At 58.6% G+C, this 27785-nt stretch overlaps 2 protein-coding genes across 4 annotated transcripts; both read right to left on the reverse strand.

Moving 5' to 3' along the window:
* Positions 1–5042: 5042 nt before the first annotated feature.
* Positions 5043–12925, reverse strand: ABHD17A (abhydrolase domain containing 17A, depalmitoylase). Of its 2 annotated transcripts, none has more exons than XM_069790117.1 (5): positions 12798–12925; positions 9995–10510; positions 7834–8028; positions 6963–7142; positions 5043–6026 (listed from the first exon to the last, which is right to left on the reverse strand). In XM_069790117.1, the coding sequence occupies exons 2-5, from the start codon at positions 10306–10308 to the stop codon at positions 5801–5803; spliced, it is 915 nt and encodes a 304-aa protein (XP_069646218.1). In that variant the 5' UTR covers positions 10309–10510; positions 12798–12925; the 3' UTR covers positions 5043–5800. The 2 variants fall into 2 exon arrangements, with proteins under 2 accessions (XP_069646218.1, XP_069646219.1); XM_069790118.1 differs by having other exon boundaries at positions 9995–10540; positions 12798–12918.
* Positions 12926–13490: 565 nt separating this feature from the next.
* On the reverse strand, positions 13491–24394 carry LOC104323320 (AN1-type zinc finger protein 5-like). Of its 2 annotated transcripts, none has more exons than XM_069790119.1 (7): positions 24250–24394; positions 23449–23753; positions 22128–22301; positions 20596–20689; positions 19743–19861; positions 17973–18083; positions 13491–16158 (listed from the first exon to the last, which is right to left on the reverse strand). In XM_069790119.1, exons 3-7 carry the CDS (start codon positions 22276–22278, stop codon positions 16010–16012), a joined length of 624 nt encoding a protein of 207 aa, XP_069646220.1. In that variant the 5' UTR covers positions 22279–22301; positions 23449–23753; positions 24250–24394; the 3' UTR covers positions 13491–16009. The 2 variants fall into 2 exon arrangements, with proteins under 2 accessions (XP_069646220.1, XP_069646221.1); XM_069790120.1 differs by having other exon boundaries at positions 23449–23840; positions 24250–24383.
* Between the last annotated feature and the right edge of the window lie 3391 nt (positions 24395–27785).

Below are 27785 nucleotides of genomic sequence, written 5' to 3' on the forward strand. Positions count from 1 at the left end.
TCTGGGCCAAACCCATCGCCACGACAGCCCGTTACTGCTGCTGGGTGACAGCAGGGTCCTGCTCCCTGTACTGGGGAGACCTCGCGCTGTGCTAGGTGTCCCCCAACACAGCAAGGACTGAACGGAGGATGTGACCCAGAAACGTGGCTCCAGACCCACCACGGGGGATGCTCGCAGTTTGCTCACCGGGGCGGAAGGCCAGATCCAGCCCTAGGACAGCTGGGGTTCAAGGGTGTCCCCAAAATCCCACCCACCAGCCCAGGCGCAGCAGCCCCTGTGGAGAATGGGCTCCTGCCTCCCTGCAGCTGATCCCCACCCCACAATAAACCCACAGCCAGGTGCATTGGGTCGAGTTTTTGGGGAGAAAAGAACCAAAAAAAAAGGAAACCAGACGGAGATGCTTGTGTGGTGGGAGCCTCCCGCCTTGCAGACCTCCACTCCCTGCTTGTTATTTTGCATCACCGTAAAAAAGCACCTCCTGGGGCAAGTTTCCGCTCCCCACAGTGGGGGTTACAGATTTTCTCTCCATCCACATGAGAACTTTCCGGTTGTCCCAGCATGGCCCCAGCACAAGGCATCAGCCAGGAGTTTGCAAAGTTGGAGAAAGAAACAGGGCAGTGAGAGAACAGAGGCTTCCCCAGAGCTGCTAAAACATCCTCAGGCAGGTTCATCTCTTCACAGGGATGGGCTATTTGATGCGTGCGGTGATACCAATCCTGGTACTCCTGGTACCCCAGTCCTGGTACCACCCCACATGTATCCCGCCACAGTCCACGTCCCCCATGGGATACTCCTCCCCAGCCCCACTCCCCAGGCCTCCCCCCCGTGGCCAGGGGTCCTCCGTCCACATCCTGGGGCAATGGCCCGGCCACCGCATCCCACACTGCCCAGCCCCAACCCACTGGGTATCGGCCAGTCCGGGGAGGATGCTCCAGCTCCCCAAGAGTGCTCCCAGCCCCCCAGGGTGCTTCTGGCCCCCCAAGGGGATGCTCCAGCCCCCCCCAGGGTGCTCCCAGCCCCCCCACCCAGGACTCAGCTCCTGGCCCCGGCTGTGTGGTCCCGCATGTGCTGTCCAGGCGTCGTCGCCGCAGGGCTGTGGCAGCCCGTGGGCCTCCCTTCACCGTCCCAGCCTCCAGGCATCGCTCAGGCATAGGATGACAAAGGGAAGCTCACAGGGGGCAGGGGGCCGCGACCCCACAATCCTCCCGCCGAGCACTCCTGCAGACAGAGGAGAGACGTGAGCCAGGAGGGGAGGGAAGGGGGCAGGAACCCCAGGGGAGCTGGGGGATCCCCAGCCTGTGAAAACCAGCCCACAGACCTCTCTGGTGTGACCCGCCAGCCCCGGCACTGCTTCTCTGGGGCATTTTGGGACATGGTGAGCATGCAGGGTGTGAGCGGGGCCACATGCTTGGGCAGCGCTGGCTTTTGCGAGGGGGTTGTAGGTGAACGTGTGGGTTTGTGTGTGCAAACCTGAGGGGGTGAGGAGTACGGCACCAAAAGGGCAGCGTATGGGAGTGTGTGCACATCCACATATGTGTGCACATGCATGTCTGTGCCAGGGTGTGTGCACATGCGTGCATAGCCATATGTGTGCACATGCGTGGAGGTGAATGCATGTGCAAGACCGTGCAGGTGTGCACGTATGCGTGTGCAGGTCGCTGTGTGCTCGGATGTCTGTGTGCAAGTGTGAATGCATGTATGCGTGTCTGCAGGCACACGCATCTGTGTGTACATGTGTGTGCACGTACACACATGTGGGTGTTTGCACACGTATGTGCACAGCGCAGAGCTGCGTGGGTCCACCCCGCAGTTGCCCACCCACAGAGACCGGGCCCAGGCACCCTTCCCAGGACCCAACCCAGCACAGGGGGATCTCGGGGACCACTGGGCACCCGCCACCCCCATCCCACCCCAGCCGACAGCGCAGGGTGGTGGGTACCCCCCTGCACCCCATGCTCTCTCCTTTCCGTGACGCAGTCCCACACTCACCGTCTCTCACCAGGGAAGTGCCGGCTGGTGTCTGGGTGCAGCCGCGGGCACGCCGGGATGCTCACAGCGTCTGTGCTGCTTGAGGACCAGGGAAAGACGGGCTTTGCTCCCCCAGACCTGCCACCATCCCTGTCCCCAGCTGTCCCCCACCAGCCCCAGGTCGTTGCCTCACTCACCTGGCAGGGCAGAGCCAGAGGCTGCTGCCAGCACATCCTCTCCTCTCCTTGTCCTTCCCTGTCCCCTTCCCTCCATCTTAGCCAGCGCCGTGCAGAGCCCCTCACCCTGGCATCCCTCCTCCAGTGCCCTCCCCTCTCCCCAGCCCGACCACAGATGGGATCCTTCCCCTCTGCCCTTTTATACCGTCTTTGTTCATATGACAAGCACGTGAAAAACTAGAGCAGAGCTCGGAAAAAAGCTCCTTAAGATGCTTTAATTCAGTTTCCTGGATCCCATGACTGAGCTCGGCCTGTGAACGGGGTCTCATGACTGTGGCACGCAGGCCCTGGCCATCAAAAGCCTCATTTATGCCCCAAAAGAGACTTAAACCCCTCTTGGCTGGTCACCCGGTGAGCCCGATGTCCCCCACACCTGCCTTCGTCCACGGCCTCGTCCGCACCAGCATTGCACCTCTGCCGAGGGCTCATCACATCATCGCAGCGGGTATCCCATCCTTTCCCTGACAGGATCCCTGAGACATCCAGTACGTCATCCCCTTTCACGGCCATTACACACAGGCACACGTAGGCACCCCCCAGCCCAGCCATGTGCCTATGACTCCGCAGCAATGGGAGCAGGAGCTGCCTGTGCCCCGGCTCTTCTGGCCGGGGACTTCAAAAAGACCCCGGGGGGACGCCTGCCCCATCCCCTCTCTGCTGTGGCTGCGGGAGGGACTTTGGGGACACTCTGAAGCCTGACTCTGCCTTTCCCCGCCTCTGAGACCACAGTTTCGGCAGAGTCCCCCTCCAGGCACCAAACCCCATCCAGGTCCAGCCCCAGCCCAGCCCTTTTCCTTCCCCATCCCCTGCTGGTGCTCCCAAACCATGGCACCAGTGGTTGGGACAGAAGTGCCGTCCCAGTGGCTCATGGCCCAGTTTGGCCCCACTGGTGGGGAACACCGCACCTAGGACCCCCCCAGGGCAGGTCTGGCTCATGGCTCATGCCTTTTGGGAACCCTGCAGCTCACGTATGGATTAGTGCTTCTCCCCTCCCTCCTCATTCCAGCTGCTTGTGCCCGGGTGAGGACAGAGCCTGAGCCCTCTCAGGCCAGGAGCAGTGAAGGATCCAGACCCAAAAAGTTCCATTCCCTAATGACCAGGGATCACAGCCATGGCTCCCCATCATGGAGGTGGCAGCCAGCAATGTCCGGCTCACCAGGATCCCATATGCCTGAGCTGGGTCTAAATTCTGGGGATCAGGCTGAACATTTCTGTCTTTTTGCCCTATTTTATTTTTAAAATGAGACACAGTAAACACAAACTCAAGCCACCCCGACATCCCCCTGAACCCAGCCACTGGCTCTGAGATGTCCTGCCGGCAATGCAGAGCTGCTCTAAAGTATCCGCAGCTCAACAGGAAACAGGCAGCAGTAAGAGGATAAAAATACCCTTGGTGCAAACAAAACGTCTCTATGTCAGGATTAGGGTGCCGTGGGCTGCTCCAGCCCTGCTAATCGGGGCTGGGGCCGGAGGGGAGCTGGGCTGGGTGACTGCGGTGGCTTTGGCTTCCAGCACACGTGTGAGCTAAAGGCTCTAAAATCACCCAGCAGCTGCATGCGGTGAGCCGGGGAAGGGAGGGGAGGGCTGGGGGATGCTCAGGGAGAAGCCAGACATCCCAGCTTCTGGAGGCCAATGCCACCCTGGAAAAAGGGGATGATGACCCAGAGCCCCAACATCCAACTCCTCTTCTAGCTCCTGCAGAGCCCCAGCGCCAAGGAAGGGTTCCCCCTCCTCTACTGGAGCACCCTGGTCCCTGGGGGTGTATGGTGAGGGATCGGTGGGGAGCTGGGGGTCCCATGCCCCCCCGCTTCAGCCCCCCCATGGCCCCCAGCCCCAAACAATAGGTGCATTTGAGTGCTCTGAGCGTGGGGCTGCAACGAGGCCCCACCACAAGGCCCCTGAGCCCCTCTGAGAGCCGCCTAAGGAGATTATCGCTCCTCACATGAGCCCGCCGGGCCCCACGGCCTCGCACCAGGGAGGAGGGGACATGAGGGTGACAGGGACAGAGAGGGGGGAACTGGTGCCTGGGAGCCCCGTTAGGATCCCTGTGGACACAGGAAGGAGCAGAGCGGTGCTTTGCTCTTTGGGTTGGGGTGCAGGATGTCCCGGGGGCAGGAAAACACACGGATACTTTGAACAGCTCTTCCCAGGGTGATTTCAGAGCAGGGGCTGACCCAAAAAGCACAACCCCGAGCACTCTGCCTTTTTGTGGGGCAAAACACCCCGTCTGCTGGCAGGAGGGCACAGTGGGATGCCCCACACACCTGCCTCTGTGGCCAGCACACACCAGTAATCGCAGAGGTCCCCATGCAGCCAGGGGCACAGCTAGGTGCAGAGCAGGTAAAAAGTAAGATTTGCTCCCCCCAGGGCCACCCTGCCCACTAAGGACCGCACTGCATCCCTCACAACACTGGCCCTGGTACACTGGCAGGCCATGGGGACATTCCCCTTCCCCTGCGGCACACCGGAGCTCCCCGTGCCACAGATCCTAGGAGGCTGAGGCCATCCTCCACCTCTGCCCTCATAATCTCATGGGATCCCTTAATGAAATGGGATGGGCTGGCAAGGGAATGGGCCCCCGTTGTCCCCACGGCTTGATTTGAAGAGATAGACCTTTCCAGCCTGGTCCCAGGGGACCAAGGGCTCCTTCCCCACCTGCTGCCCGGTCCCCAGAGGAGGGTGACAAGCACTGGGGATCCAGCCAAGTGCAATTCAACAGAGGGATTGTCCAGCGGGGAAAGCCGAGGGGCTGGATCCCACAGGCACTGGGGCTTGGTCCCCTTGGCTGGGTCACAGGGAGGCAACCCCAGGCATATGCAGGGAAAGGGCACACACGGGTAAAACATTAAACCTCTGCTCTTTATTCGGTGCCTGGTTTCCTCGCCCCGTTTCCCGAATGCACCATAAGCAAGCGGTACCGGACGATGTTTTCCAGGGGTGACCTGAACATGGGGAGCGCTCCGAGAAGGCAGAGCAAGGCCAGACTGTAGAGGGCATGGGGCAGGGGGGCACATCCTCCATGCATCCCCAAACTGCCACTGGGGACACGGCTCTGCCCCAGCCACGGGGCAAACACCAGGTATGCCGCCGCCACCAGCGCCGATCCCGGGAAAGCTCCGACGAGAGCAGGAACTGCCACCTCCTCCGTCCCGCCCCGCAGCAATGCCAGGGAGGGGGCTGGGCCCCCAGCCCCTCTCCAACTCGCCTTATTGCTATAGTCAGAGCAGCAGAGCAGCCAGGAGGAATTCAGGAGTTCGCTGTTTTAGGAGAGAGGACAGGGACATGTCCAAAGCCAAGGATACACCATCAAGAGGGTGGGCTCTCATCTTTCTGGGGAAGGGGGAAGGAGGGAGCTGCCATCTCTTGCCAGCCCGGCCGGTGGTGCCAGCAGCGCCGGGCTGACACTGGGAGGGAGGAGAGTTGTGCTCATGTCCAAGAGGAAACGCACCGTCTGCTCCAGGGCCTCCTGCCCTCTCCCAAGCCTGGAGCTGAGGCTGTACAAACTCATTGCACCTCCAGCAGCAGGGTCTGGGGAGGGACACTGGGAGAACTGGAGAAACAGGCAGAAACCCCCTGCCCGTCCCCCCGCCCCGCGGCTAGTTGCGTTGGCTGGCCAGCTCCTGGGAGATGAATTTCCGAAGGCGCTCGAGGTACTGGCTGTAGAGTTCAATGTCATTGTGCCCGGCCCCATCCACCCACAGCGGCTCCACAGCCTTGGGGCAGCGTTCGAAAAGCGCCAGGCCATGGGAAAAGTCGATGACTTCGTCCTCCGTGCCATGGATGATGAGGACAGGAGAGGTGATTTTGGAGATCTTCTCAATGCTGCCAAAAAGGTGGGCGGAGAAGAGATGAGAGAGGGGGGTAAGTACAGGGATCAAGGCACTCCCATTCCTCCTGCCCCCCCAAAACACATTCCCTTGGGGAGAGGGACCAGGAAATGCGCTTTGATTGCAGCAGAGCATGGGGACACGGAGCTTCTGCCAAGAGTGAGCTCCGAGACAAGATTTCCCCCAGCATGACAGACAAGTACCAGACAGCAGTGACAACAGCCCTGTGGGACCTAGGCAGGGCTGACAGAAATCACTGCAGGACACTATAAGCACAGGCCCTCCCCGTGTCAGGATCAGCCGTGCCAGGCTTTGAGGAGTGGAAGCACAGCTGTTCTCAGCCCAGCCCCAAGGGCCATGCGAGGCCATCGGGATGCAAAGCGTGGGCTGGTGGCTCCCAGCCACGGCTTCCGGATCGGGGACCGTCCCTCGGGCCCTGCTGGCCTGACTGCAAGGGAGAAGCAAAGCAAGAACTCATCCCACCTCAGTGCTGCCTTTCCGTGCCACTGCCCCTGCCGTCTGCAGAGGAGGGGAAAAAAGCCCAAGAAATTACTCTTGGGGGAGAAAGGGGTCCCAGGGACCACTGGGGCTCGTGATACCTGACAAGGGGCCGGTGGCAGAGCCCCAAAGCTGGTGGGCAAAGACACTGGGACAGGATCACCAGGAGGTGATTCCACCAGGGGATGTGGGATGCACACATGGCATGGCCGTCAGGAGGGGGCACGGTGACCCCAGGGAGGGTTACGATCCCCCAGAGGGGACCAAATGCAAGGCAAGAGGATGCCGATGGGCGTGTTTAAGCCTATCATAGGAAACAGGACCACAGTTTTCACCATAAGCCCTCTTCGTGGCCAGGGCTAGCGTCCAGGACAGAGCTGGTCTGGGTACTGCCCCTGCAGAGCTGACCCCTGTCCCTTCTCAGGCCACTCACTTGGGGAAGGCATCAAACCAGTAGGTCTTCTTGGTCTCAGGGAAGGCAACTCTCATGCCAGAGGTGAGTGGGGAATGGAGCACGATGGCAGCACACTCGTAGCGGGAGGCCAGATCAACCGTGGGCACCGTGCCGATGCTTTGTCCATATAAAATAATGTTCTCTGGGCTGATCCCATACCTGGGAGAGAAGAGGGCAGGTCAGCACCCAAGCACCAGAGTCACATCGCCAGGAGATACAGCCCAGGGGGTCACCTTGCTCTGGCCACAGCACCCTGCAAGGCTTCCTGGGTAGGGTGGTGGGGAATGGGGCTCTGTCCCCCCTGTCTTCCCCCAGCTCCTCATGGCTGGGCCCAAAGCAGCTGCCCTGCACCACCGGCAGGACCAGCCAGCAGCCAGGGCTGAGCTGCCAGATGAGTTGTGGGGGGTGTGAAGGCTCACCCTTGCCAGGAGCAGGGTTACGGGCAGGTTTGTGGACCCCGGATCGCAGCCGCATGGGGCAGCCCCCGGTTCCCGGGGCACGCTGCAAGCCAGGCCTGGCCGCAGGCAGGGCAGAGGAGGCAGAGGCCGTCATGGAGCTGCACCTTGAGCCCGGCTGGGCAACTGGGGCTGAGCACAGCCAGGGGAGAGCCTGGGAACAGCACGATGGGGAGCACAGCTTGTGCCAGTGCCCCCAGGCAAGGTCATACCCCCGCAGCATCCCTGCCCCTCTGGGTCACCCAGCCCACTCCCCCTGCAGCTGCTTTCCGGCCACCCCTTCCCGTTATGAGTGGCCTGGGTTCCCTCTCTGGGAGATTTCCTGTTTTCCAGACTGCCGGACCGCAGGGTTTTCCTGGACGTCCTCCCTTCCCCCTGTCCGGCGCCCCGCTCACCGCGTCCGCAGTGCCTGCCACGCAGCATCGATGTCGGAGTAGAGGTTCCTCTCCGAGGGCTTGCCCGTGCTCACACCGTAGCCCGAGTAGTCGTAAGAGAAGATGTTGCAGTTGATGCGGGTGCCCAGCCCGATGTAGAAGCTGCTCATCTGCCCCAGGTCCACAGCATTGCCATGCGAGAAGAGCACCGTGTACCTGCAGCACCAGGGAGAGATGAGCATGGCGGGTTAATTGTGGACGCTGCTGCGGTGCTGCTGCGCTGCCTGGCCCCACCAGCGGCTCTTGGGGACCGATGTGCCTGGGCAGCACCAGCCAGGACATCTGCTTCAGAGGCTGAAAACCAAACCCCAGGACACGAAGGGCCAACACCTCTCAGGTCCTCATGACACCCCTGGTCCAACCCCAGAGATACCCGGACCCTCCTCACTGCCCGGGGCCAGGGGCTTGCTCCCAGCAGAAACAGGCAGCCCGAAGGCAGGATGATTCTGTTCAAGTTTTTGAGTCTATTTTTGGTAAAAAGCTCAGGATTTGGGGCCGTTTGCCCAATGGGGATTTCAAGTAAGAGAATTCTGACAGCAGCTTTTTTTCCTCTCCTGAGTCTGGCAAGACACCAGACGCTGGGAGAGAAGTGAATTGTGGGAGTGACAAGGCACAAGAAATTTCCACCATAAGGGGAAAAACAATGTTAATCATAAAAATTAACACTAATATCTCATTGATGGAAGCTTGGCTCTCTTCTGTCAGAGGGAGGGAGCAGGACCCACTGCCTGCTGAGCCCCCACAGTTGGTCCGAGAGGTCTGCAGCCAGGTTGAGCCTCCCCGTCCCAGCCTGGATGCCCCAGAAAGCCCCAGCAGGAAGGTGGTGGCAGGACAAACTGCAAGGAGGACAGACAGCAAGCAAGACCTGATGTCCTGGGGGGTTTGGGAGGGATGGATCCCCCCCAGGCGGGGCTCTTCCCTCCAGCCCTGCAGCCTGTGCTGAAGAGCTGCTCCTGCAGGCTGGCTGGGAGCCGGGCCAGCACCGAGCCTTGCCGCGGCAGGGCGCAGGCCGGCGGATGTGCAGGCAGAGCAATCCCCCCACCAGTTTCCTCTCTGGGGACCCGCAACACACACAGGGACAGAGTGGACATCCCCACTGGGCAGCCTGTGGAGGTCTCCTTTAATGCAGCTCTCCAACCCCCACAAGAGCCATCCCCACCTCGCCCCAAGCCCACCCAGTGGGTTTGAAGCCCACGGCAAGCTGAGGGCAGATCCAGGCTGCATTCCCCTGCACAGAGGTCTCTGTGGACACCGTTCCTTGGAGAGCAAGTTGTTCCTGGAAGGATACTGGTGTGTGGGGTCAACCAGGGTGCTGCAGGATTTGGGCCCTGTCCTCCCTCCGCACCTGAACCCCCATGCTGTGTCACCAGCTCAGGGAGCAGCTGCCGAGTCCCCTCCTGTCCCCGCGCCATCCCCTCATGCCTAGCCACTGGCAGCCAGCAGAGGGGTCTCCATCCCACACCCCAGGCTGCCCCTCTCCAGCTTCCCAGTTTACGGACCCATGGGGGCGACCAGTAGCAGGTTGTGCTTAAACCCCTCCTGGCTTTCGTTTCTATCACTTTCCTTGAGGATTCAAATGCGCCCATGAATTAGACTAAACATGCAGACCCGGTTCACTGCAGGCAGCTCCTGGCCGGCACAGGCTCTCGCCCATCCACATGGTCACTCTGGGGCTGGGGACGGAGGGCGAATGGCTGGCACAGACCCCCCAGCGCTCACCGAGAGCTTCATGCAGGCACTCGGTTCACAACCACGGTGTTACGTCACTGGCGTGACATTGGGGAGGATCTGTGGAACAGCCTAGGGAATCCCTACATCCCTACAGCCTCCGGCTTTGCCTCTGCTCCATGTTTAACCCCATTCCCAGCTGCAGCCACAAGCCAGACCGGTCCTGGGAGCCGAGCTCACCCACCCCACAGGATGCCTCCAAACCCCTGTGGCTGGGCCAGCTCCTTCAGCAAGGTGCCGGGTCAGGCCAGGGCAAGGAGGTGGCACTCAGCTGAAGAAGGGGAGGTGGCAGGATGGCACCGTGCCTGCCGGCAGTTCACCAGCCCAACGTTGAGCAGGGCAGGGTCAAACAACCGGCAGCAGTGCCAGGCCGGCACATCCACAGGCGACTCACCTGGCACCTGGCACGCAGCGGACATACATGCAGCCGACACGGTTCCCTCGGCTGCTTTTGGTGACGAACACCTCGATGTTGTCCAGCTCCCGCTGAGAGTACTGGAAATCCGCCCGGTCCTTCAAGTGCAGCTTCCACCGCCCCGCGGCACCGCCGCGCAGGGAGCCGGTACTGGTGCTGCCTACCGGCTCCGGCTCGGGGACCACAGCGTAGGTGGGCTCCGGGGGCAGGAAGGCCAGTTTGGCGGCGATGCGGCTGGGGCAGGGAGGGCAGCAGAAGAGGCAGCAGAGTTGGCTGATCGACAGCCCGTTCATGACGGCGATGAGGCGAAAGGCAGCCGCGCCTGGAGCGAGGGAGGATCCAAAACGGAGAGAAGCCGGGAACGACAACGGCCCGGAGAGGCCCCGTCTTCAGCCGGCCCTCGGCACGGCTGCCGCCGGCAGTCCACCACGGGCCGGGGCACTGGTCGGGGCTGGGACGGCCGCCATCCGTCCGTCTGCGGGCGGCAGCGGTGGCCTACGGGCAGGTCAGGCAGCAGTGAGGACTCTGCAACGGGCACCCCCCAGACATGCGTGACCCATGGCTGGGGACAAACATGCACCTCCCCAGCACACCCACGCACCGGCGAACACACGCACCGCACCGTCTCAAGCCGAGAGGCACACCGTCCCCTCCTCTAACACACACACAGAGCGCACACCCACCGCTCACAGCCCCCACGTTTGCACTGAACCCACGCACCCCCCCCAAAACCAAGCCTTCTTCAACACGTCCCAGCCCACACACCCCCACACCATGCACCACAGCCCCTGCGCACAGGCCCACGCTGAGGAGGCGAGGACAGCGGGCGCAGGATCGCACACATACACACACACACTCTCTACAACGGCCGTGTGGTCGGTGGTACAAAGGACATGGCCCCTCCAGGACCCCCCCTGCATGCTGGCACAGGCCTGGCCGCACAGGCGAGCGGCAGGAGTGCCGAGCTCCTGGAGAAAAAGAAGAGGGGGGAGAAAGGGGGGGAAAAAAAAAAAAAAAGCAACTATTTTCTGCAAGTTTGGGCACAGGCTCGCACTGAGGAATGTCAAACCAGCCCACACCCCAAGGAATTCGCTCCATCTGCTTCTGAAGGGCTGGGAAAGGGGAGGAAAGGGTGGAGGGGGGAGTCCTCCCGCCCAGCCGGGAGAGGAAGGCACTCAGCACCAAAATATGCCGAAATATTCAGAGAGAAGGGATGCCCCATGCCCTGACCCTGCTGCAGGCCCTACACTTTAGGGGCCGGGGCTGAATTTGGGTCTCCCTCAGGCTGGTGACCATCCACAGCGGTGCCGGGGCCGGCGTCGCACCTGGCACACAGCAGCCCCGTCCCTCCCTGGGTTTGGCACCCCGCGTGCCGGCGGGACCACGCGCACCCGCGGCGGATGGCGGTGTCCGGCAGCCGCACACCTGCACGGGCACGTCGGGGCGTGGGTCCACGCAGGCAGAGGCAGGCAGCTGCCGGCGGCGCACGCTCCGTGTGTCACGCTCACGCCGTGTGTCACGCTCACGCCAGGCCGAACCCCGGCACCGGCTGGGGACACGCACTCCCGTGGGCAGGCAGCCCTGCCTGCCCGGCTGCCCTCGCCCCGCAGCCAGCACGGGGGCCAGATCCACACCACACACCCACCCTGACCCCACACCCACCCACCCACCGCCTGGCGTGGGGGCCGGATCCACGCCACGCACATGCACTGACCCTCCTCCCCCCCCCCCCCCAAAATACACAAACACTCACCCCAAAGCCAGAGTGGGGGATCCACACTGCACCCACTCACTGACCTGAGTGGGAATCCCCCCCCACTGACCACTGGGTGTCCCCCCACACACACTGACCAGCGTGGGCCTCCCCACTCCACTGACAGGCATGAAGACACCCCCCCCCCCCAGATACACTGACTGGTGGGGAGGGGTCCCACACACAGTGACCTGCATGGGCCCCCTCCACTGATCAGCATGGGGGGACAACCCCCTCCCACTGACCAGTGGGTGCCCCCCCTCCCCACCCTGACCAGCATGGACCCCCCACCCCAAACACACTGATCGGTGCAGCTGCACCCCTCTCCACTGGTTGATGTGGGGGGGCCCCACACACACTGGCCAGCGTGGGCCTCCCTCCACCCACTGACTGCTGTTGGACCCCCCACACTCACATTAACCTGTGTGGGACCCCCCCCCCCACTGACCGGTGAGTGCCCTCACCCCCGCTGACCAGTGTGGGACCCCCCACCCCAGTGACAGGCATGGGACCCCCCCACCCCACACACACTGACCTGTGTGGGCCCCCCCTCCCCGACTGCTGTGGGCCTCCCACGCATACACGCTGACCGGCGTGCCCCCCCCCCCCAACAACGGCTGTGGGCCTCACTTCCCCCACTGACCCCGTGTCGAACTGGAGGACCCCCCCAAACACACACTGACTGGTGGGACCCCCCCCACGATCACTGTGGTCCCCACACACCCCCCACTGACCGGTGTGGCCCCACACACACACTGACCGGTGTGGCCCCCCCCCACTGACTGCTCTGGGCCTCCCCACCCCCACACAATGACCGCTGCGGGCCTCCCCACCCCCACACACCGACCCGCGTGGGCGCCCCCCACGACCCCTGTGGGCCCCTTAAACACATACACCGACCGGTGTGGGACCCCCCCCTCCCCCACTGACCCGTGTACGGCCGCCCCGCGACCCCACAGACACCCCCAGCACCCACTCGTGCCTCCCCAGCCGAGGCAGCCCCGTGTCCGTGTGTGTACCCCCCGGTACCTGGACATGATCCGCCGCGGCCCGGCCCGGTCCGGGCCCCCCCCCCGCTTTCGGGGCTGCCGAAGGGACGGGCGGCCGCTGCGGTCCTCCCAAGCGGGGGCGGCGCTGCACAGCGACTTGCCTAGCCCCGCCCTCTCATCTCCAGGAAGTGACGCTCTCGCCCCGCCCTCGTTGCCAAGGGAACGGCGCGGTCTTCCCTCGGGGTTGCTTTCTCTTCATGGCTGCCGGGGTGGTCAGCACCCCGGGACGTGCCCGGGGTGGGGGAAGAAGCCCACGGATAGAGGCCACGCATGGCCAGGATATTTCCCCCTCCCAAATCCAGATGCCAAACACAAGAAATGGATACGGGGGGGGGTTGGGCCCGGGCCTAGGACCCCCCACCCCAACGTGGGGTCCCACTCCAGCCATACAAACACGAGGGGAGAGACAGCAGCTCCCCCACCAAGGGGGAATTTGGTCTTCCAGGGCCTAGGGGTATCGGATACTGCCCCAGAACACAGCCTGTGTACTGGGGTGGTGGGAAGAGAAACCGGGAATCTGGGTGTTCCTAACCCCCACCAGCGCTGGGCACGGTTAGTTATTAGCCATAGGGAAACTGAGGCACAGAACCCCACCAGCCACCCCAGAAGAGCCCCGATCTGAGCCGACGCCGGTGCACGACCCATCCGCGCCCATAACAAATCATCCACAGCATCCAAGCAAACTAGACTGTATTAATATTTACACTTACGAAGAGAAAGGAAATAAAAGGGAAAAAGGTAGGTGGTGAACAAGCAGGCAGCTGCCCTTTTGCTGCATGGGCTTTCCTGTTGCACCCATGGGAGCTGCTTCCCCTCCCCAGGGGCTCGCAACCTTCGTGCGAACGCAAGGCAAGGAGTGGTTGCAATTCCTCACAGCTTCCTCCCTGAGAGTGACGGCTCATTCTTAGCCAAAACCTCAACAGTGAAACCCAGCCTCACCACGCACCGCCGGCACCGCGCTTACGGCCCGGGTGCGTTCTAGCACTAAAACGTGCCGCCACTCGCGTGCTCCGGATGTGATGCCGATATTGCCCAGAAGCAAAAACCTGAGGAAAAGGCTGGCAAGAGCCAGCCTCGCCTCTGCTCCGCGCTGGCAGGGGATTTGCATCATTTTTGGAGGTCTGAATCCTCCCAGCAACGCCGTATGGCAGTAGCTGCTGCAGGGCGCACGCCACTTCAGCTGAAATCAGATAGGAAAAACGAAACCTTCGGAACCATCCCCCCACAATCACCGTATGTGGAGGAGGAAAACAGCGCTTGGAAGGAGCTGCTGTGATGTCCCCCAGCTGCCGGTTCGGCCCCTGCGGCTCCACTCTCCAACGCCCTTATATGAGCCGATGCTGAGGGAAATGCTTCCAAAGTGTGGGCTGGCCAGAAGCGGGGCAGAGGCTGCTGCTTTTCCCCAGGGACTCATCTGGGTTTCTCTGCTTTTGAGACTGCCGAGAGCCCTGCAGCCGCAGCCCCACTCCTGGTGTTCCCAGGGAGAAGAGCCCCCCAGGGTGGGTGCAGACCCTGCATGGTGCTGGGGTGGCTTTTGGTGCTCCCCAGGAGCTGCCGCCTGCCTTGCACTGTGTACCCGAGCCCTGAGTTTTCCTTTCTAACAGCCCCGGAGCCCTCCATGTGTTTTTTCTGGAGTGCTTCCGAGCCCAGCATCTGGCTTTACCTGCAACCCAGAGCCTTCCACATGTCTGCATGTGTGTGTGCAGCCCAGAGACTTCCAGATGCCTTTTGGGGTACTTAAGTCCTCTGAGCACGTTCACTGTACCCCAAAGCTCTCCTTTTGCTTTCCCTTACACCCCAGAGCCCTCCCTGAGCCTTCCAGCACCCCCGGGATCTCTACAAGTCTTTCAGTGGGCTCAGAGCCTTCCAAGTGCCTCTCCCTGCTTCCCAGGGCTATCCATGGGCTTTTCTGAAAGCCCCCGCCTGTACTTCTGGGCACCCCAGGACCCTCCTCATGACTTTTCACATGCCCTGCAGCCCTCTACGTGCCTTTCCCTGTGCCCCATCTCCCTCTATCCAGCTTTCGGAGCATCTCCCGGGGATCCGGCCCTGCCTCTCATCCCACAGGGACAAGCAGCGAGGCGAGAGAGCAGAGCAGTTGGGTGGGCTTCCCAAACCAACATGCTCATAGGGGAGAAAGGCTCTCGCCAAGCATCAGCGTGGCCCACAGGGGAGGAAGGGTCCCCACCATCCGCCTGTGTGCAGGGACAGGAAAGGAAGCGGAGGTTTGACGATCTGAGCTTTGTGCACAACCCTGATGAGAAAGAATCGTGTAAGGCAGAAGGCAGGGAGCAGAGGGGAGAGGAGAGGCGCAGGCACCACTGCATTACGACAAACCTCACTTGGGAAGCGGCCAGCAGTTATTCAGGGGGTGTTGAAGGATGGGAGGCTGGTGCAAGGGTGTCCCACAGCCCAGCCATGTCCCTGGACGCAGCAGGCTGGCTCCCTCCCTGCGGCAAGAGGCACAAGGCAGCGAGCAGTACTTTCCTAAAGGTCCTGACCTGTGGCTGGAGCACATCTACATCGCTTCAAGCCACAAAATAACTTTACTGTGCCAGTACTCTGCTGTTTAACCACCTCGGTGCTTCAACAACAGTGTCTCAAAGGGAGGAGAGGCGTATTTGGGACGTTAAATCTACAGAATCATCTCTTCTGCATCTGAGACCAAACACCTCTTGGGGAGCAGAAGGCAGCCTTGCTGCTGGGATTTCCCAGCTCCCGGTTTTACATCCGCCACAAAGAGACGGTGGGGCAAAGGGAACAAAGTCCAGCGGCTGCTCACGGGCTCCAGCTGCAAGTCCCAGGTGGTTCGCAGGACTCAGAGCTGTGGGCCGAAGGGAAAGGCTGCCTGGCAGAGCCCTGCTGCCTGCGCCACACAAACCGCCCCGGCGGAAGACAAGTCCGAAGATCTTAGCACTGGAGTGGTGGGGCAGGATGGTCCCTTTTCCTTTGGGAAGCTGGTTGAGAAGGGATCAGCTGAGCTGTGGCTGTTGGACAGGCAGGAAGGGAGATAAGGAATGCCAACTGTCTGCCAAAGAGGTGCGGGGACTCCCCATGTCCTGGTGCTGGTTCATGTGTGCTGCTGGAGTCCCCATCGCACCAGCGATGGGGCTGGGAGGAAGAGGAGGAAGGCTGGGAGGAAGGGGAGGAGCACCAGGCCACCTGGCTGCAGTTCAAGCTGCTCAGCCCCCTTCACAACTTCTGGATCTTCTCAGCGATAACGATGGGGTTCTCCTTACGGATCTTCTCAGCAGCTTCTGCCTTGTAGTCGTAGGGGCAGGCGTGCATGTCGGAGTACCGGTGAATGGCACAGAACAGGTTCCCACACCGGCAGTCGAAGCCTGAAGGGAGGAAGAGCAGAGACACAAAGCCGCGTCAGTCCTCATCCAGCCAGACAGGAAGACGGCAGGGCCCCGCTCTTTCCTGCCAGGCCAGGAAACTCCACTAATGCAGAAAGATGGTCAGATGAGGGAGGGGGCCGCTGTCCCCGACAGGCGAAAGGGACTCTCAGTATAGGGGAAGACCACGGCTGGCTCTTTGCTTTCCTCTGGCTTAGCAGCTCCCGTGAGCGCACGCATGCTCTGGGCAGCCCCAGCTGCCACGGCGGTGGGAAAGGCTCCCAGAGCAGCTGCTCTCTGCACTCCCCAGGGACAAGGGACATGCCAGGGACTGCACAGTGCCAGATTGCTGATCCAGACCAGGCTCCCCAGGCAGCGAGCAGGCAGCCCCAGCTGGAGCCGAGCCCTCCAAGCCAGCCTGACTCCCCAGGCGTCACACAGCAGCATCTGAACTGACCAGCAGTAAGCCAGCAAGCAGCAAAACCTTCACCTTATTAGGATCACTTTTGAGCTATTTAGGCTTCAAAATTAATAATTTAGTCACTTCACTTGGAGACAATGCTGTTCAGAAGTGCTACCGTTATCACAGCACACTGGGAAACTGAGGCAGGGAGCAGAGGGAGGGTTTGCTGCAGGCAGCATATCAGCTCCCCATCACACTGGCAGTGAATCATGCTCTTTCCTTTCACATCTTTCCAACCACAGGCTGTAAAGAACACAAACACCTTGCTACGAGGTGCCAGTTTCCTCCTATTTGAGAAAACTCATTTTATCCTAAATGCCCTGAATTCACAGGAGTTCTCTGCAAGTTGATTCCTAAAGGAGAGGAAACTTCTCACAGTTTGAAGCTCTTAAGGAAACACTCATCCAAAGGCTGGGCACAGAGCACCCTGCCCAGTCTCAGGCTTATAAACCCACATTTATTCTAGGACAGTGCCCTCAAATCTCCAGGCAAGCTCAAGTTCCACAGTGCCAGGCACTGGGCAAACCTCCCGGGCCAGACTCTGCCAAAGCAGCTTACATCAATGAAAACAGAAGTGTGCGTGCAGTCCCTGGCTGCTGAACGCACCGAGGAGGCTAAAGAGGTGAGGGGTCCGCTAGAACAGCATGACCTGCAGTTATGGAGTTAACTTTTTCCAGGGAAACACTAAATGCCAGAGTCAATTTAGGGGAATGATGTTTTTATTAACAAACCACAGCGAAGTTAATTGCTTCACTTTCCAGGGGCAGTTTTCCCATTGATAGCAGTCCCCTGACACCATCTCAGTACCTCTTTCTTCAGCTTTACAGGCTGAACACTGAGAGCCATCCTGCTCTCAGGAAGCTAACAGTGGAAGTCAAGTAGCATTAACAAATGGGATGAGTGGGATTTTCAGTTTGGGTCTAACTCAGTTCATGTCACTATTATGAAAGCTTTACTGCTGGCTTGAATAGGAGCAGAATTAGATCCACAATGAGCACTACCTTTGCTTCTACAAGCAGCTTTTGCCAAGCAGCAGAAATACCCAAGAGGCACTGCTCCATCCAGTTCTGCAATCCTGCATCCAAGGGCTGGCAGGGACCCTGACAGTGAGCAGCAGACTCCCTGGACTACTGCCTCGGACAGCGCTGTTCACAGGTTGGAGTTCCCCTCCCATCTCCCCTGCAGCACCACATCTTGTGGATGTAGAGTACTTTCTGGAGAGGTACCTCCAGCCACTGACCCATGCCAACCCTCCAAACGCAGGCAGTACCACAGCACAAGCAGGTCTGTTCACAGGGCTATGAAGCCAGACTACTTAGGCCACAGGCAAGTTTTCCCACAGACAGGTTCTTACCAGTTAGCCCTATCTTCTTCCGGCAAGTGAAACAGCGATTCTTCTTCTGTTTCGGTTTTTCTGAAGCTGTCTTGCCCTCAGCTTTGTTCTGGGATATTTCAAGCAGGGTACCTGAAAGAGAAGCAAGAGTTTTGCTACCCTTCTTGATAAACCAAGCAACACAGTCATTTCACTACAGGAGTTGCTTGAGGCCCTACCGATTCTGGGTCTGTGCCAGACACCTCCATGTGCATGTTGCCCTGGCCAACATACCCCAAACTGGAAGATTTTCCTTGTTCCACAGAGATCTACACCTCACACAGCCTCATGTTTTCTCTCTGTTTCAAATTCCTTAAGTCCAAGGCTCAGAAACATCAAGGAGATATTACGGTTTAGCTAAGGCATATGCAAGGTAATGTGATGCCGTTCAGCTCCTGATGAGAAAAGGTAATACTAAGTAGAATTACCTGGTGCTTGCCATAGGTTAAGCATGCATCTGGACAGTCACTACAGCTTAGCTGACATACAGTAACTCAACTGCACAGCTGAGCCTAGAGTTAATCTTCACAGGAAAAAAAAGTTAACCCCTTGTAAGTACTACTAATTATTTTTGCTGACTCTTATGTAAGCGTTCCTCGTATGTAGGTCTCAGAATGCTTTACACAGATACTCATCACTGTCTCTAATCTACCAAAGGAAAACTGAGCTCTGAAAGCCAGATTGTTAAAGGTCACTGATGCTTAGCAGGATTTCCTGCAGTACCTAAGCAGGTTAGAGAAGTCAACAGGAGGGAGGAGCTCCAACTGCTAGCAGATACACACCTGCAGTGCAGGCCGCTCTGAAAATCAGGCTAAGGATACAGTCAGAGGCGGAGACAGCTTTGTGGATCTGACCCTAAACAACTTCCTAAAAATTGCACAATCACAAGAAAGGGGCAGGCTCTTCCAAGCCTCTCTTTCACCAAATAGTCCCTCACCTGCCTGTTGTAAATTGTCTCCTGGGCTTGCAGGCAAGGGATTACCAAATCCAAAATGCACAGTCATATGCAGTGACTACAGCCTGTTTTTTTAGCAACCAACAACCCTTGGGGGTTTTTTAGCTTTCAATGCAAGCGAACTGGCAGCTGAACTAAAGGAGGGTGTCTCCAATGCAGCGTCACTTTGTTATGGCTCTGTTGCAACACCATGGCTCACCCTGTAACTCATCAACTGGAGGATGTACCCCGCTGCACAATGACACCTGTGCTACTCTATCACTTCAAGGCACCCACTTTGCAAACAAAGCGACAGCGTTAACACTCCCCTCTGAAGGGCAGGTATGCCCCCAATCACACAGGAGGACAACAACCAGGCCAGCAGCTGCCCCTGAGCACGAAACTCCTGTCTCCCAAGACTACACTAGGTCCGTCTCCTTTCCTCTCTTAAGAGATGGCAGGGAATTGCAGCCAACAACAGCCGTGCAGCAGGCTGTGGGACGCTCCGGGCTTTCTGCCATTCACTAGGATAGGCGTCATGGAAGATTATCCTCCTGCCAGTGAGTCGAGGGCTGGCAGCTACTCAGCCCTCAGCCCACAAAGCAATCTCTATCGGCCTGCCCTCAGGCACAGCATTTTCTCTCCTCCCTGTTTCAGAAACAGACAAACTGTTTTCTCCTTAGCTCTCTTGCTAGGTGTACCTTTCCTGCCGGGAGGTAACAACTGTCCCCTGGAGTTAGTGGCCAGTATTGTACGTGCTGCTCAAACCAACTTCGGTATCACTCAGGCTTGTGCAAAGGCCAAACCAATCAGTCTACCTGATGAGGAAGATGCTGATGAGGCCTCTTCTGTCTTGATAAATTCTTCTGTCTCACTGCTGTTTTCTTCTCTGGATATGCTCATGGCCGTCATCTGATGGGTCACAGGAGTCTGAGCACTGGGAGCATTTGCAACAAACAAACAAATAAACCATAAAGCAAACACAAGTATCTTCTTTTGATGAACAGTTATGTGGGAGAGATCTTCAGCCCATAAAATTAATTTAATTATACTCAGAGGTAGCTCAGGAGTACAGCAGGCTAATTCCCCTTGAGATTTGGGATCAAAGTTCTTTATAGCCACAAATGGACTGAATCTGGGATGATCTCAGTTTCCTTTTTCACCCAATTAAAGCCAAGGCAACAGCCCATCCAAACAAGTCCAGGGACAGAGAAACAGAGTTATGAGTCAGGACTGTAATGCAATGGTAGAGCTCAATGCAGTACTATCTTCCCTCCTATCAAACATGACCAAGGTCCCTAATCCTCCTGTCGCAGCTTCCAGACTGGATCACCACCAGGTGCTTTCACTTAGGACTGAGTGGAAACCAAAGAGTTTAACACAGTTAGTGACAGACAAGGTGCACTAGCTCCAAAAGAACCAGGGTGCCACTTATTTTACTACAGGTTTTAATTTACTACCAACCCTCTGGTACCCGACCCTATGCATCAATCATCATCATCACGGACATTTCAATCCTCCAGACAAACCAGGGTCACAATGAACAGTGTTTGATCCAGCCTGCTTTATAGATCCCCTTGGCCATACGAAGGATCAGAGCCTACCTCTTGTGTCCCGGAGCTGGTTTTTAGCATGGCTGTAGATCCACCCCTCCGTAGACTATGCCCCTACCTGGCTTTCGCATCCTCAGGTGTGGAGTCTCCCTCTGCACGCTGCCCTGCAATTGAATCTGAAGCCATGGGGCTGCTGTTGGGACCACTGGGTGCTACGAAACAAGATCACAGTCTTGGTAAACTCTTAAAAATTTCAGGAAGTTCCTTGGGTGCTTGACAGCCAAGGAGAACGCAGGATGAGCACTTTCAGCAAGCTTTAGCCTCCTGCTCCCTACCGGGAGCTGGGAGGGCACACCCCTGTTGGGATCACTCCCAGACCCCTTATTCTTATACTCTCCCCTCCAAATTTGTGCATAGGTCTCTGTGGGGATAAGACATCAGGGCTGGATGGACCTCACCATGACCCAGTGCAGCTATTCTTACATTAGATCAGGAAAGAGTCCTTGTATCAGGATCATAACTTCCCTCTGAAATTAGCTGCTTGTCTTCCTGAGAACTGCAGGCCTCATTTATGGAGAGCTGTTCAGCTCCTCAGGATCTGCAAGCTCCTTTTTGAGGGATGAGGGTTTATTCGCAGGAGTTATGTGCTGAAAGCCTTCCTTTACTCTGTGTTTTTTTAACATCTGGTAAAATCTGACTTCAGTCACCCATGACACCTCCATCATTCTTTGATTCCCCTTCTCTTCTTCAGCATTGCAAAGCAAACTCCACATCAGCATAATATTCTCCTATCTGTATAAATGAAAGTGCTGCAGTTACCAGCATACCCTGAACCCAACGCTACTTTGCAGCTTCTCTGAGGTGTAAGAACCAGATCCTCATCTGCTGAAAGGAACTGGTTTTAATAAAAATATGTTGGTTTATGCCAGCCAAGGATCTAAGTCAGGGTCTTTAAAAGAACCCTTTGTCAAGAAGAGCTGTGTTCCTAATACATATTTTGGGTGGGTAATTCAAGGAAAGCCATTATTACACTCAGGAACAAAACTGTGGAAGATCTCTAGAAGGCGTTTCTCAGCAATATTGCAAAGTCTATACATGGGGAATCTGCACAAACTCTCAGCACAAGAAAATCCTGCTAATGATGGAAAGAGCATCCTTTCTGCGCACCTAGCTGCCTCCCAGCTCGGTGATAGATCAGCTATCTTTAGCTACAAGAAACAAATCTTTTATGTCATTGCTTTTGATTGTCAATGCTGTTAAGATAAGAAAATTATACAAACCCAAAAGGCCAAAAGCTTCCCAAATAAAATTTCATTTCAGGGATCTGTTGTGGTTCCCAGCAGTCATCACATAACTCAGGGAGCAGGAAATAGCTAAAAATCTAGGCCACTGTTAGTGCAAGTGAAGTTTTACAGTTTACTGGAAGGTGCTGACTGGAACAGGTCTTCACAAACAGCTGGGGCTGGGAAGAAAACAACTGACCCCCTTACAGGGAACAGAAGCACTCAAAGACTTGGGTCTTTGATTTAGAGGCTTGGGTCTACAGAAAAAGGGAAAGACATGAGTTTTCTAGGAGGGAGTAAATCTGCTGGTGGCCAGTTTGCATCCATGCACCCATTTAAGATAGATTTCTCAGAAAAAATCCTCTACCTGGGGGGTTTATCCGGTCACTGCTCTGCTGTCTCTGCAGAAACTCCTTATAGCAAACAGAGCACATCCCGTTGGTCCGGGGACTGCCATAAAACCCACAGCCTGTGGTACACAACAGAGGCACCTGGGTTTGGTTTGTCTCCTGAGCCATCCTCTCTCCTCCAAGGCACCAAGCTACAAACAGGAATAAAAATGAGACAGCTGTTAGGGCCAGAGCACTCGTTCATTGTACGCTGCAGCTGATCAGGAAGGAGCACAAAGGATCCCGAGAGAGTCCGGTTCCTGCATGTGCACAACAATGCGATCCGAGTCCCTCGAGCACAGGATACCCAGGGCTTGTAAGCAGCCACAGGATCCGGGTCCTGGGACCTTGAGCCATCCAGAGCTCAGCTGCCAGGAGGCTGCCCAGAGCTGGGCTGAAAAGACGACAGGAACCGGCTCCCAGTACTCCCTCCTTGCACCACGAGGCTCCCTGAACTCCTGGTGAAAGACAAGCCTGTACAACCTGAACGATCCCCTCCCCAACGGTAACAAGAAGTGCCATCGGTAACAAGAAGTGCCATCGTAGCATGACTAATGACTCCTGCAAACAAAGAATGCCACTCAAACAGCCAGTGTCCAGCCTAATTAGTTACATTTTGCGCTTAGTGGCGTTTGTTTTCATTTCAAGCCTGTTTTTTAGTGCTCAGGAAGATGATGCAAGCAATGCAAAAAGAACCCATTGACTCTCAGTTTTGACATACTCATGTATTTCCCGACATACGCTGGCAGATAAGGGGAACATTAGCATAGTTAGGCTGGAAATAAGGATAAGGTTTCTTTCCAGCAGTAAGACGTGATTCTGGAACACCTTCCCGGGGGAAAGAGCAGACACAGTGAAACCTACTTTTAAAATGAATCTTATTAATTTCTCTCTGGATCACATGCAGTTACCTCTAAACCCAGGAACTGGCCCCTTCCAGCCACACGTGGTGTGGCATTTACACGGCCAAACTGCACTGCACCCCTTCAAACGAGAACCAGACGCACTAACTCCCAGCAACAACACCAATTCAGACATGTACAAACAACGTGGCCGCAGCTGGTCCAGCTTTGGCAGAGGACAAGGGGAAGAGGACGTTTGCGGGACCACGGTGGGTGCAGGTGGCTCCAGCTCGGGCACAAAGATGCAGCGTTCCTACTGGGAGTCCCCAGCAGCGATCCCCTTTGTGGGACGCGCAAAGTATCCACCACTTCACAGCTAACTCTGCCGCTTTCTTTCACACTCCAACAAAACTTGCTCCACCAAGGGAATAAAACAACGGGAACATGAAATAATTACCCTCCCAGGAGCACTCCCGTGGGATGGAAGTGAATCAGCTTTGTTTTATTCTTCCTTGTCCTCAGCTGGGTGATACAAATCTCCGCTATGCAGTCAGGGCTCCCCTTGCAGACCTCAGACCAGTGTTCCCATTACCAAAGCAGGGGTCCTTCCCAGCCCAAGCAGACCTCTCCTTCGGCACCGGCAGCCAAGGGAGCCTCCTCTGCACCGGACCTGGCAGGCTGAATCCCCGCAGAGGTAACCGGATGGTAACCCCCGCCACACACGGACAAATTTTCAGGAGTTGCTTCTGATTTCGAGCGTCCCTGGAGAGAGAAGGCGACGACCGCTGCGATTTGGACGAGTTCAGCTCTCCCTCAGGAAGCCGCCTTAGCCAGCAGCCCAGGGGCGACCTGCAGTGGGAGCCGAGCGACACACGGCTTCACCGCAAAACCAGCTGAAATGAACCGCGGGGGAAACCGAACCGCTCCCTCTCCCGCTGCTCTTGCCCCTGCACCCCGAGCCCGGGCAGGCCGGGCAACCCACCGCTTGGCCAGGGAAAGCCGCAGGCCACCCGCCCACCCCGTCACCCTCCGGCCGAGCTGGCCCAGCCGCTGCCCGGTCGAAGGCCGGCGCTGCCCCGGAGATCATGTCGCCCCGTGCCGCCCCCGCCCTCCATCCCCGCGGCCGGGCCCCGCTCCCCGCGCCCCGCTCCCCGCCCGCGGTGGAAATCGAGGCCGAGGCTTTGCGGCCTGGCGCGGCGGCGGACAGGGCCGGGCCGGGCCGAGCCGGGCCGGCTGGGCCGCACCGGGCCCCACTCACCGGCGGCGGAGGCGGGCGGCCGCCGGGCCGGGCCGGGCCGGCCGCCGGGAGGCTCAGGCGGGCGGCGGACAGGGCGGGCTGCCGGGAAACATGGCGGGCGCTGCCGGCGGGACCGCGGCCCCCGAGCGCCCTCCCCCGGGGAGGGCCCGGCCCGGGCGGGACGGGACGGGACCGCCGCCTGCAGCCGGGGCGGGGAACGCCTGGCTAGAGGGGCTGGGGTATGGCTGTGCCCCGGCTATAGGGGAGGGGGCTGCGACCCCCGCCCCGCGGTTATAGGGGCTGGGGTATAGATATGACCTGGCTATAGCTGAGGGGGCTGTGACCCCTCCGTGGCTATAGGGGCTGGGGTATAGGTGTGCCCCTGCTATACGGGAGGGATTTGTGATCCCCCTGGCTATAGGGGCAGGAGTGTAGGTGTGCCCCGCCTGTAGCTGAGGGGGCTGAGACCCCCCCTGTGGGTATAAGGGGTGGGACACAGCCAGAGTCTCCTATAGAGAGGGGATCTGGGAGCCCCCACTACAGGGGCTGGGACACAGTCAGACCCAGGCTATAGGAAGGGGGTGTGAGACCCTCATCCCCCAAGCTATAGGGGCTAGGACATAGATATTCCTTGACTATAGGGGTGGGAGCTGGGACCTTCCTCCCCAGCTGTAGGGGCTGAGACATTGGCTGGACCCTAGCTATAGGGCAGGGGACTGGGGACGTCTCCATCTACAGCCACTGGAGCATAGAGTGGGCAACACTCTTACCCCACTCCAGCTATAGGGGCCAGGATACAGTTGGCTCTACCCCAGCTATAGGAGAAGGGCTGGGAATACCCACCCCCAGCTCTCGGGGCTGGGGCCGTAACCCATCTATAGGGGGGGAGCCAGCAGGCGGTGGTGCCCCTCATGCATTTCTGCTGTGATACAGAATTAATTGACCCGAGCGCACGCTCATTCTCAGCCTCACCCCAGACTGTTTCCCTGCAGCCCTAAGACCCACAGGGCATCACTGCTGACCCCACGGGTCAGCCTTGCCATCACCAGATGGAAAGGGAGGGTGCGATGCTCCAGGGGTCTCCAACTGGAAGGGATTCCTGGCTGCAAACCATTCCTGCCACTCTTCTCCAAGACCTGGATGATGGTTTTGTTGCATTTTTTTTAATCAAAGCTCTGCTTGGGTGTTGTTGTGACCCAGCTCGTCACCGGGCTGATTCACCTCCGAGCTCATGTGCCCGTGCCTGGGGTCCGGGCCTCCCCAGCACCCTCGTGAATCGGCGATCGTAGGGTGCCCGGGGCAGATCACGGCAGGAGAAAGTGCCTGTTGCCCAGCCGCGGGAAACACCCAGGAGCAAAACCCCTGGGAAGCCGCCGCCAAGCTCTGCTCGGGTGTCTCCCCACCATCTCCCTGGTCCGGGGGGGCTGCAAAAAACTTCGTGCATTAGCCCTAAGCCCCAAGCAGGCTGTGGGTGCAGGGTTTCTCCTTATCTTTGGTTTGTGGCGGAGGTGCAGCCAGGGTTCTGCTCTCAGGGCGCCTTTTGGGGCCAGCTCTGGCCGCGCAAAGGCATTTTTTGGTGCCGTTTGATTTATTTGCAGTGGTCGGCATGGGAAATAAACTCAGTTGGGGGGTTGGCTGGGCAGGTCCCTGCCCGAGCATCCCAGGCTCTGCCAGCCGCACGCTTCCCGCGGGGCCAGCACCGGCCAGACACGCAAGCCCAGGGCCGTGGCCAGGGCCCCGTGGCCACCAGGTGGCACCAGGCTCCCACGGAAGGGTGGCCCAGGCGAACCCACGCACCCCTCCCCCGGGCACCCCACGGCCATGAGCCCTTCACCCTCCCGGGCATCCCTCGCTCACTGTCAGCCCCAAGCTCCAGCCAGCCTTGCAAGAGCAGAATGAGTCCCTCCCTGGCACTAGAGCCCCACTTGGCTAATGAGGGTCACTTGGCCAATAAGGGTCACTTTGCTAACGAGGGTCCCTTGGCTAATGCGGACCAGGGCCCCTGGGGCCACCAGCACCAGCCCGGGGTGCCCCTGGCCCCCGGGGGCTCTCTGTGCACCCTCCAGCGCTGCCGTCCTGCTCCTCAGGCCCTTTGGCTTTACAGAGCCCAGCGGGATGGGAGCAGGGGTCAGGGCGGCTTTTCGGGGGGCAGAGCCCCCAGCATCTCCGGCTGAGCAAGTGAAGCTCAGGGGCTGCTCTGCGAGGGCGGCTGCAAGGAGACCAGGAGCTACCTGACTTCACAGGCTCTGAGATCCCACCTGGGGCTGGGGCAGCACGGCAGGAGCCGGGACACCTTGCTGGGGAGACAAGGGCATGAGGCGAGAGCGGTGGGTCATGGAGAGCAGAGCAGGGCTATTAATACACATTTTCCCGTGATGCTCTGGCACAATTTTCAGAGCCAAAGCCGGAGGGATCTCCTGGCCAATGTAGCCTGGGTTTGTCCCTTCCATGCTCTGCTCTCCCCTGGTCCCCAGAACTGCTGTAGTCACCCACCGCTGTCACTTCAACAGCACCGTGACATGCTGCTGGAGCATTGTCTCCATCTGCCCTTGGGTGGTGGCAGTGGAGAGGGAAGCTGCCTCCATCCCTGCCCACTGCCTGGCTGCATCAGCCCTCTCCTAAGCATCGTCTCTGCCTGGGTTATCTAATGACTACGGCAGAGCATTTAAATGTCACTCCACTAAAGGGAGCAAGGTGTCCGGGGAGGGGAGAGCTGGGTGAGACAGGATGGGAGAAACAGGAGCAAAACAGTATCGATTTCTAGCCAATTATCACTGTTATCAAAGCAGCGCAATTAAAGGATGAGGACACATTTCCAATACCCTGCCTGCCCCTCTGAGGCCAGACACTGGTTCGTCAGCTCGGCCGCACACACACATCTGCGTGCACGCAAGTACTTAACGTCTGCACATGCGTGCCCGTGTACACTTGTAGCACATGCATGTGCATGCAAACACACACACGCAGCCGCGCAGGCGTCCTCAGCTTGCCAGCGTCTGCTGAGCTTGTTTTCCCTGCGGAGTTAATCTCCCCAGCCCGCTTCACTGCCTCGTTTTTCTGTGCAGCCAAGATGTGCCTCCATCTGGCTCTCACTGAGCCCAGGGAGGGTGGAGGGCTCTGGGGACGGCTGGCAAAGCACTGCCGGGGGCTCTCGCCCGAAGAGGAGCCAAAGCCACAGGAACTTGGCTCGTTTCTCATCCTCAGGGTCCTCTGTAAAATGTCTTCTCCCCACATGCCCATCCCTCCTTCTCCCTCCTCCTCCTCGCTGCCCCAACTTGCAGAGGCTGGGTCCAACCCTGTTGCACCCCAGGGCTCTCCCAAGCTGCCAGCTGGATGCTTGCCCTACGGATATTTGGTTTCTTATGCTCTTGCAGGATGAGCGACGGAGTCACACAGCTCTGAATTACACTATTTACATCCCATTGCTGGCGGGCAGCATTTGGGAGCACCGAAGATGCCAGTAGGGACCAGACCCCTGGCTCAAAACATGTGCCGTGGCCCAGTGCGATAATGTGGATTACACATGGACAATACCTGCAGCGTGGGCCTTGAGATGT

This window comes from Haliaeetus albicilla, chromosome 8 (genome assembly GCF_947461875.1).
Source record: "Haliaeetus albicilla chromosome 8, bHalAlb1.1, whole genome shotgun sequence".
Lineage (NCBI taxonomy): Eukaryota > Metazoa > Chordata > Aves > Accipitriformes > Accipitridae > Haliaeetus > Haliaeetus albicilla.

What these genes read in the sequence shown, in the direction of transcription:
- ABHD17A (XM_069790117.1), bottom strand. Translation starts at nt 10,308, where the DNA reads ATGAACGGGCTGTCGATCAGCCAACTCTGCTGCCTCTTCTGCTGCCCT. An exon ending in CGCTGCGTGCCAGGTGCCAG is followed by an intron (nt 8,029 to 9,994) that starts GTGAGTCGCCTG and finishes CTGGTGCTGCAG; the next exon opens with GTACACGGTGCTCTTCTCGC. An exon ending in TGGCAGGCACTGCGGACGCG is followed by an intron (nt 7,143 to 7,833) that starts GTGAGCGGGGCG and finishes CTTCTCTCCCAG; the next exon opens with GTATGGGATCAGCCCAGAGA.
- LOC104323320 (XM_069790119.1), bottom strand. Translation starts at nt 22,278, where the DNA reads ATGGCTCAGGAGACAAACCAAACCCAGGTGCCTCTGTTGTGTACCACA. An exon ending in CCTGAGGATGCGAAAGCCAG is followed by an intron (nt 19,862 to 20,595) that starts GTAGGGGCATAG and finishes AAATGCTCCCAG; the next exon opens with TGCTCAGACTCCTGTGACCC. An exon ending in ATCAGCATCTTCCTCATCAG is followed by an intron (nt 18,084 to 19,742) that starts GTAGACTGATTG and finishes CTTCTCTTTCAG; the next exon opens with GTACCCTGCTTGAAATATCC.